General features: G+C 40.8%; 1 protein-coding gene across 1 annotated transcript in view; it reads left to right on the forward strand.

The window, feature by feature from the left end:
• The window catches only part of DAAM1 (dishevelled associated activator of morphogenesis 1), a 175077-nt gene that overhangs the window by 75628 nt on the left and 88810 nt on the right, over positions 1 to 10639 (forward strand). The window contains exon 3 of the mRNA XM_012656261.1: positions 9379 to 9468. Within this exon, the coding sequence (XP_012511715.1) occupies positions 9379 to 9468 (90 nt within the window). The remainder of the gene's footprint in view (positions 1 to 9378; positions 9469 to 10639) is intronic.

The raw sequence follows: 10639 nt of genomic DNA on the forward strand, positions 1-10639 counted from the left end.
ACTCTCGCATGTCCCCGTATAAGTCAATATGGGTGTCAAAAGGCTGGGGGAATAATTTGATCTCTGTAAGTAGTGTGGTTTAGGTAAGCTTTTAAGTGTAATTTTGAAAATGTGTTTCGGTAATGGCTAGAAGGATCTGGTAGTTAGTACAAATAACTGTACATGAGACTATATTGCGATGCTCTGGGGATCATCTAAGCACTATCATTTGCTCTCACAAAACGTATGTGACATGGCGTTTGAGAGGTAATTGTTCAATTCCGTGGATGGTATATTTAAGTTCTAAACTGGCCTTGAATATTTTTACCCACTGTGTTTGGAATCCTCCCTACCCCAACCTGCAATTCCCAGAATTTCTCTGGAATTTCAAACAGTTTCTTGCTGCATATGTAGGAGCTCATTGACCAGCCACATTATTGAGTCATGATTTTCTGGCTCATCGATGAAGAAGCAGAATTTCTCTTTCTTGGGAAATGAGATCCCTACAAAACTTGCAATATTTTTTCTCTTTTTCAGTTTTAAATGAATCTCTTGGAAACATCCTAATGCTGCTAGCTGTTTATTTCATTATACAGTGCAATATTTAAGAACCAAATTAAACCAAATGACTGAAAGCTCACTTAGAAAATATGTATATGTATATGTATGAGTTGTTTTCAGGAAAGATGGACATTTCTTGGATGTAGAGGGAAACTTCAGAACGTCCTTTGCCATCTTTTCAACAATCAGATAGTTCGAGTTTGTTCTCATATAAAGAACTCATTACTTTAAATCGACTATGAACATGCAGCTTTGCGCCTTCAGAGAGCAGAATGGCTCAGGCATTATATCTGGCCTTTTCACCCTCAGGATCCCCAGGGTCTAGAGCAATGCTTCATCCAGATAGGTGCTCAGTGAATGTTTGTGGCCTAAATAAATGGATGGATAACTGATTACTGAAGGGTTAACACATGAGACGCTCAGTAAGTATTTGAGTGACTGCGTGCATGCATGCATGAATTAATGACTGCTGAAACCTCTAGCAGTTGAGTTTGTATTTTGAATTATTCTTGAAGTAGTAGCAGTAGGTTTGGGCTGATCCCTGTGCTCTCCCTGTGCCCCACCCACCTGCTGTCAAACTTTTTACTCTTCCTCCTCATTAGAATGTTAGTTACTATGGGAACACCAAAGTGGCTGGCATGTGTGGTAGCAGATTGAAAGGATAAGAGTGATAATGTTTAAGAAATATTTTCTGCCCCTAAGTGTCTCTCTACCATATATTATTACATGGTAAAATAAATAGTTCCAGTGTGGGAAGAGACTCATTGTGCTAGATTGATTGTCTTTTGACCCAATTAAAGCTTAAAAGTGGCAGATGAGCTGTCGAACAAGTCTCTCGAGAGTGTGGGAGGGGCCTGGGGTGGCAAGAGCAGCACTAGTGTCATTGAGGGAGGGGGCACGTGTGGAACTTGGCTTCACAGTTGCCTGTGGGGCCTGAGGGTGCCTTTCTCTGTCACTTTACAGCTGGTTCTGTGTCCCCAGAGACAAAGTCTCTCCATTCAATTAGGAAAACATTGCTTAGAAATTCTCTATTAAGCCTTGTCAACAGAAGTACTAGATTATAGATGTAAAAACTGGAAACTTGGGTAGATGGATGGATATTGGAAGATGATTCTAACATATGTTTAGAAGAAAGTTTATTTTAGGTTACCAGAAGACTGCTGGTGATGCAGACTAATTAAAAATTAAAGTCACTCTAATGAGTTTCTAGTCAAATAAGAAAAAAGCTGAATAAAAAGCCTATATGTTTAGCTGTAGACTTTGTCTGGCAAACTGAATATAGGCTGCATTGCCTGCTATTAAGGGAAAAAAAGGAAGTAGCATAAAATACTTAAGCATTGGTAGTAAGAAACTAGAAATTATTTCTATTAGTCAGCCTTTGCTTGTGGGATTCTCACTTCTTATTTTTATGTATCGAATGAAAACATGTCTATCAGACACTGAGTATATTACTGTGTATGTAGGTGGTGGTGAATCATATTGTGGTATTTCGTGTAATGGCTAAGAATGTTGGCAGAAATCTTACAGGCCGAAAACCTTCAAGGTTTGTTTTCGGTGTTTGCATGTCCCTTTTAGGGTTCAAAGCTCTCATTGTTTTCCACTTCTATTCTTTTTGACTGGTTAGGTGCAGGTAATAATTCACTGAATGCAACTCTATTTAAACTGACAAAAATCTTATCAGATTTCTGACCACCACCGTGATATTAAAATACTGTTCTCAGGGTCATTGTGGTTAAATTTTAAGAGTTGTGTTGGCAATTCATGACTCGCAGATATGACGTTCATTTGCTGTGGTGGGGCTGGATGTTCATAAATGTAATGAATTATCACACTCTAATACATTTTCTTCATATATTTATAAAAGTGTAATTTGTTTTTGCTGCCACAATGCCACCCTCCCAGCCTCCGCCTTCCTTGTCTGTCCTTTTCCACTTGGTGTCGTGCTCATCACCATGTCTGTGACTTGAGGGCTGCTCCCCTGGGTGTGGCTTGTTTCTGGCTGTGTTGTGTTGCAGGATGGAAGGAGAGGATTAGTCCGGAGAAGGAACTGCTAATGCAGGGTGTATCCTTGAGATGAGCTGCAGGCTTCCAGCTTGCTGGGCTTGTGGGAAACCTCTCCTGGGTGGGGTTAGGATAGGTCAATTGGGCCTGTTTGCTGTGGGCAAACACCTGAGGTATCTAATTTGGAGGAGAAAAGTTAGATTTGTCTGACTAATATGTGGTTGGAAATTCTGTGAGCTCTATATATTGAGTCAGCTGGACAGTTACCTTGTCAAAAAGCCCCCAAACACAAACACACACAAAATGTTGAGTTGATTGGCAGAGTAACATCAAGGGCCTGTCCTAGTTTCTTCTGATCCTCATTTTTCTTATTCTCCATCTACCCTCCAGCATTATTTGTATGTCCTCCTACCTCTGTCTAAATGTATATAGGTGTATTTATGTAAAGAGTTAGCTTAACTCATTAGAAATAGAAATCCTGAATTCCTTAGAGATTTCTCTTGTTAGCTAGAAACTAACTTGTTAGCTCATTGAAATCTATTGATTTGGCAGATTTTCAATTAATAAATGTTTTAAATATTGCTTTGGAGATTTTATAAATAATCCCATATTCAATTTAGCTAAAATTCATGAAATGAGTTTCTTGTTCCAAAGTGTTAGTCTCTCAACTCATTCAAGACCCTTATTGTATATTATTTCAAAATTCCTTCCCTTGTTTTATCTAGCGAATCAGTCCATTTCCTTAGATTGATTTGTACTGTGCCAATTGTTTTCTGATTTATGTAGATTTCTCTATAGAACTGCCTGCTTACTCTGCAGTAGAACTGCCGTGATTTCTTTGTACAGAATCTTTTAGAAGTAGGGCTTAATAATACTCTTTGTCAGGGATGAAGCCTAGAACTTCAGTTCCCACAGCCGGGCTTCCCTCAGTGTTCCTTCCTTCTTAGTAAAAAAATAATTAATACATTTTCTCCAAGATATCATTAATATATAAAATATGTATTTTATAAACATATGAAAGTATAATTAATAGCTTCTCCAAAAAGAAAAGCCTTTGGGGTTTTGTCTGTTGGTTTTAGTTTTTAGGAAATTTGAACTTTCTATGGAGAGGGATGATGCTTTGTGCGAAGGTTTCTCCTTTTACCACTTGCTAAACCATTTTCCTTTAACTGACTTTTAAAACTTTACCCAAGAAAGGATAATATGAAAAAAAATTCTATGGCCAGTGAAAGGAATTAGACCACCTAAGTCTAAGATATATTGAGATCCAGACTCAACCAGGGTGCTTCCTGGGGTTTGACTAATTACATTTGTTTGTTAATCTTAGAAGGAAACTTGGCTGTTAACTAATAGAAGAGCCAGTACAGTAGTCCCCTCCTATTAGTGGGGGATATGTTCTAAGACCCCCAGTGGATGCCTGAAACCTCGGATGATACCAAACCCTGTATATACCATGTTTTTTCCTATGCATACACACATACATACATACCTATAGTAAAGTATAATCTATAAACTAGAAACAGAGATTAATAACAAAAACCAATAATGAAATGGAACAATTACAGCAATATACTGTAATAAAAGTTATGTGAATGTGATCATTCTCTTTCTTTCTCAAAATATTTTATTGTACTCTATTTACCCTCCCCGGCCGGGGGGAAAATGACAAAATGCATAGGTGAGACAAAGTCAGGTGAATGACGTAGGCAATGCGACAGCATTAGGCTCCTTGTGATGCATCCTCAGAAGGACGGTCATCTGCTTTGGGTGATCCCGGGTCACTGAGCCATGAGGACATCAATGGTTGGATGTCAGGAGCTGGTGATTTTGATCACTAACGGGTGGGTAGCGTGTATAGCGTGGATATGCTTGACAAAGGGATGATTCATGTCCTGGGTAGGATGAATGAGATTTCATCATGGGCAAAGTGCAAATCAAAACTATGTTGAGATAGCTCTTCACATAAACTAGGATAGCTAAAATTAGAAAGTCATAGCACCAAATGTTGATGAGAATGTGGGGTAACTGGACCTGCCATATATTGCTGATGTCAGTGTAAAATGGTACTACCAGTTTCTAAAGTGTGAAGTGCTGCAAACACTTCGGTGTATACCCTTGCCAAACTCAAAAATCGGATACTAAAGATCTGTACATTTCACTGTATATACAGTTTTCCTTGAAAAAAGAATAGGTTTTAGTCTTTAAAAATGCATTGATTATATCCTACAGTAGCCCTTCCTTCCCTCTCTCCCTCACTCCCTCCCTCCCTTCCTCCCTCCTGGCTTCCTGTCCTCCTACTTTTCTCCCACCTTTTTGTTTTTGTTTTGGGCTTTCCTACTGTGTTAGATTGTTTTAGAGACTGGCAACTAATGCAAAGATGAATGAAACAAGTTGAGTTCTTGTCCTCTGGAAATGAGTCCGCAATGGGAGTCAAACATGCCAGTAACATAGCTGTAGCAATGTGAAACATGCCATAAAGCACACAGGAGCTGCCCATCCCGGGAAAGTCAGGATAGGCCTCCTGGAGGGAATAGCTGATGCCTTATAAAAGCTTGGATGCATAGGATTGCTCCTTAGACATGGTGGGAAAGGCTGTTCGGAAAAGGGGAACAGCATGTGCAAAGTTCCAGCAGAAGTTGGCAACTTGCTATCAGAAATGCGAGTAGGTATCACTGTTGGAGGAGGGGAGGTGGGGATGGAGGCCAGGTCAGCAAAAGCCATGTCATGAGGAGCCTTTACCTGCAGAGGAATTTGGACTTTATCTTGAAAAGAAAGGGAAATGCTAAAGCCTTCTATCATCCTGTCTTCCTAGCTAGATTATAAATTCCTTGAAATCAGGGTCTGTTATTCATCTTTGTATTCTTTACAATGTCTGGCCCTGGTCCTGGAATGGGTAGGACAGCAAGTAAGTGTTGATTGATCTCTTAAGGCTGTGATAGTCTCTGAGAGTCTTGCATGCTCGATTCAGCATGTTATTGCAATAGAATGAGTCAGAGCAGAGACACTTCTGGAATGGAGGGGTGGGGGGGTCTTCTTATACTCCGGGCATTGTGCCTAGGAGGCACTCCCAATTATTACCTAATTTAACCTATGTCATTCTCCTCACTCAGGATCCACCAGTGACCTTTGATTGCTCTTGGGATAAAGAACGAAGTTCACAGTGGCTTTCAAGGCTGCTGTTCACTGTCTGCGGTGCTTTCTACCTGTTTCATTCCTATTTATCTCTAAGTGCTTCTTTACTCCCTGGTAAAACCTTCACCGGTCCTCCCTTTCCCCACAATAAGTGGGCTCTCAAAACTCAGCTTAATGTGTGGTCATCCCTGGGTTAGTGTGATTATTATTAGATTTCCCTTCTGCTGGCAGGAGGATATGAGCCCTGTGATACCTCTTTGTTGCCCTGCACCTTATCAGAATGCCTAGCATTTAGTAGACATTGAAAAAAAATTTTTTTTGGTTGCATGAATGAATCCTTGAGGTAACTGTCAGGAGTATATTATTACTTTGTCTTCAGATAAAGAAATTAAAATTCAGAGTAACCTCTTATCCAAGGTTATATAACCCATAAAGGCCAGACCTGGAACTCGGGGAAGCCAGACTGTCTGACTACAAAACCCCCCTCTTTCTGCTAACAGACACTCGGTTGTATTTTCATGTTTCTGTCAGTGTCGTGATTCTACCTACCTGTTGATCTATTAACAGAATGAACAGGGTAGTGGTTAGGAGCATAGGCTATGTAACCACACAGTCTGGACTGAAGTTCTTTCTCCACTATTTACTAGCTTTGTTGCCTTTAGCAAGCTACTAACTCTTAATGACTCACTTTCCTGAAAAATGGGATAATATTGCCCACTTTATAGGACTGATGTAAGGATACAATACATTAATCCACATAAATCACTACTATTAAATACATGAACATGTTCAATAATTGTTGGCTATTACTACTATCAGTATCCATTTATTTTTTTCCATATTTTTGTTGTAATCCAGAGACCCTATAGCAATTTTTTAATTTTTTTGCTCTATAAAAATTCTCCTCTTGCATGAAGTCATCTGCCCCTAAGTCCTAGTTTATCTGTGTTCTCTCAATTCAAAATTGGTCCATTTCCACATCTCAGAAGAAATAGTTATCTACCTCCAACAGCAAAATATAGTAATATTATTACCTTTTGCTGTGAATTTCTAGGTTTTAGGAGTCACACTTTTCTTCATACGTCTGCTCAGTTAGCAAAACTGTGCTGTGGTGTAATAAAGGATGCACCATTAATAGTGCTATTCCCTCTCACACAAATCTAAAACCTTTTCCAAAAACTAAGCAACATATTATTGAGCTGGTTGAATAACTGACCTGACTGTTGAGAAGTGATTTATGTCACCATTATTTTCCCCATTTATCAATAGGTGAGAGCAGGTGTGAATAACAGGAAATTAAAAAGGAAAAAAGGAAGAAAAATAATTACTTCACATATACAATAGCTGTATTGCAAAATTCTAACATTTTTAACATGTTTAATGGAACTTTCTATAAAAATCCTTCATTTGTTCACTGGTTGTTCATTGGGTTGAAATTCTTAATAGCTAGTTTCTTGTGATTAGGACATAATATTGTGTGTGTGTTTTAGTGACTTCACTGTTTACCTTGCTCTTAAAAGAAAATAGCAACTGATTGTGTTTAAATGATGAAATAACAACAGTATAGTTACTACCCTTCTGCCAGACGTTGACGCAAGCTTGGTTGACGTTGCCAATTCTCACAGCAGCTTTGCAAGAGAAATGATGTGCCCCTCCTGGAAGTGAGGAAGTAGAGGTTTAACGAGATTAAGAACTTCCCCAGCTGAAGCTGCTGGCATGGTAGCCTGTAATCCCAGCTATTCAGGAGGCTGAGGCTGGAGGATCGCTGAAGCTCAGGAGTTCGGGGCTGGAGTGAGTTATGATCATGCCTGTGAATAGCCGCTGCACTCCATCCAGCCTAGGCAACAAAAAGGGACCCTGTCTCTTAAAAAAGAATAAGAACTTTCCCAGGGAAGCTAGCATGTACTAGGTCACAGCTAGGCCCTGGAGGCATGGATGTTAACAAGATAGGGTGTAAGGGGATAACTAGAATGAAGCCTGGCAAAGTAAGTTGAGGTTATAAATGGAAGACCTCAAAAGACAGGCTGAGGAAGGGATAATTAATTTGTAGGCAATATGAAACTATTGAAATTTTTTGACCTGGGAACTCAATACAGCACAGGTGCTCTATTTTTAAGGCAGTGGCTCTAAAGTGTGGTTCCTACCAGCAGCATCAGCAACACTGGGAACTTATTAGAAATGCAGACTCTTATACAACCCCTGACCAGTTCAATCCTCAATGCTGGCAATGGATGATTTATGGAGCCCTCCATGCGATTCTGGTGCTCGCTCAAGTTCCACTGCCTTAGGAGAATTCTGGCCTTTCCCAGTGGAGAGGATTAGAAATGCAAGGAGGAACAGTGGGAAGCTGTTGCCAGAAACCAAGGACGAGATTATGAGGGCATAAATAAGTGTGGGGAATGAAACAAAGGGAAAAATGAGATTTTTCAAGGACGAAATAATAGGACTTGAAGAGTAAATGGAGGTAGGAGTATAAGATGTGAAGCCAATATTCTAAGCATGCATGTGCACGAGTGTGGCAGAACTGCAGATATCCACAAAAGCCAGTTAGAGGGGTAACTGGTTTATACTCCTCAGGGGTCTAAACCTTCTTGTGCTTTAATTTATTGCTTTAAAAACATCTTATTCACACCCGCCAATCTACTACCCTCAACTAGTTAACTTTCTCTATGGGAATAAAAATGTACTAGATGCTCAATACCAATAATACCATCAACTGTAGGTTGAGTTCTTATTAAATACCAAGAACTTTTCTCTAAGCACTTTATATTTATTATCCCATTATTGTTATTCATTAATTATGAATGTTTATAAATTGCCTTCCTTTCGGGTTCAGTCTAAGCTGTACACCACTGTAAAATTAATGTTTCCAAGCACTGATCTGAGAGGTTAAAGGTATGGACTCTGGAGTCAGCACTGGGCTTAAAACCCAGCCCCATCGTTTACCAGGTGTGCAGTCTTGAGCACGTGACTTGTCCAATCTTCAGCCTAAATATCCCCCAGCTGTGTTACAATATGGATGTAATAATGAGTGGGCCTCTTAGGGTTGTTATGAGAACTACAGGTAAATGAGAAAATGCTTACACGTAAAGTACTTAGTAAACATTAGTCAAGGTTTATGCAATGAGGGTGTCTCTCCCTTGCTCAAAACTTCATTGGCTCACCTTGTTGAAGAGAATAAACTTCTTACTCTGGCATTTGAGGCTTTCCACAAACTGGTCACTCCCTGCCTCTCAAAGCTTTTATCTAATGATCCTTTACATCAACTCAGTGCTTTGCCTAACTGGCTGTTGTTCCCCAAACACAGCAAGTCTCTCACCATAGCCCAGCCTTTGTTCCCGCCTCACATGGTATCCAAGTCCTTCATGGCCTAGCCTGGGAGTCAGTGTGTGTGAAGCCATCTCCAGCAAACCCCCGTCTTTACTGCTCAAGGAAGGGACCCTGTGCAGCTGTAGGCAGCCGCTCAGGATAATGCTGTCAGTGCCTTTGGTAACTGTAGGGCTGTGCTGCGTGCTGAGCCCCCTGCCAGGGACATGCTTTCTTAGTGATAGTAACTTGTGCCTTCACTTAGCTTCTTCATCTTTCTCAAGTTCATTTAAATAAGTATCGGTGGATTTTTTTTTTCTCTCCTTGATGATAATGATAACTTTTCCCATAGGAATAACATTTAACCTGCGAAACACTAATTATTTTCTTTCTTCTCAGGATGAACTTGACCTCACAGACAAACACAGGGAAGCTATGTTTGCACTTCCAGCTGAGAAAAAATGGCAAATATATTGTAGCAAGAAAAAGGTAAGATATTCCTTGTGATTATGGTTAACCAGAAAATTATCATTTTCGATTCCCTTTGGTCTCCCATTTCACCACCAGAACTCAGACAGCTCTTTATGACGTGAAAACAGGATCGAAGGTGTTGTGTTGTGGCCATGGTGTTACACGCAGCAAAGTGCCAACTCCTTGTATACTGCGTTCATCAGCACTTCAGTGGACCCCCCTACACTTACCACTGTTATTTATAATCACGTGTAACTGAGACCCAAAATAATGTTGGTTTACACAAGACAAAGGTCCTCCCTTCCCCTGTTCTTTACATAAAAGTTTGTGTTCAGGTGGGTTAGGACAAGTATTGTGGGTTCACAGCCCCCCATGGCCACATTCTAACAACGTTCCATTTGCCATCTCTCAGGTGTGGCCTTGTCTTTGTGCTCCAAGGTGGCTCTCCAGCCATTTCACATTCCAAACTAAGGGTGGCAGAAAGGGAAAGAAGACACAAACTCCCCCACCTTCACTTTTAGGAACACATTCCAGGAGTTGGACACCAGATTTCCCTTCATATCCCATATCCCACTGTTAGTTACATGGCCACACCCCACTGCAAGGAACACAGTCTTTATTCTGGGCAGTCACTTCCCACTTAGAAACTGGGAAGTGACTGTTGCCTCATGAGATGGGGAGAATGGATATTGGGGACAGTGAAAGCACCAAAAGTGCTTATTCTCTAGCATCCACGGTGCCAGGCATCACTCCGAGGTGACTATCTCCTAACATAAAGTTCACTCTGCCGTCTTTTACACCGCATGGCAGATTCTTAGGCTGTCTCCATACCCATTTGAGGGACTAATTCTGTTCATGGCCGTCTTTCACCACTTCGCCTTCTGTCCCAACAGAGATGTACCTGAGATGTGACACGTGGGAGGCAGGGCCAGTGCCTAAGAGTGAGGCTGCCTCTCTGCAGCAGGCAGCAGACACTTGTATTGCTCACTCGTGACCCAGGGAGAGAGGAACAAACCATAGCAGTCCAGTATCTTTTCAAGACACCAATGTCAGTCAGTGTAACCTTTAATTAGGTGCCCAGTATGCAGTTGAGGCCCTCCATTTGCCCACATAGCATTTCAGCACCTCTGCCCCTCTTTGCTGCCTTGTGTAATGGACGTGCCACCCTCTCCGGAGGACCTTCTGTGAC

Source organism: Propithecus coquereli, unplaced genomic scaffold, assembly GCF_000956105.1.
Source record: "Propithecus coquereli isolate 6110/MARCELLA unplaced genomic scaffold, Pcoq_1.0 Scaffold5, whole genome shotgun sequence".
Lineage (NCBI taxonomy): Eukaryota > Metazoa > Chordata > Mammalia > Primates > Indriidae > Propithecus > Propithecus coquereli.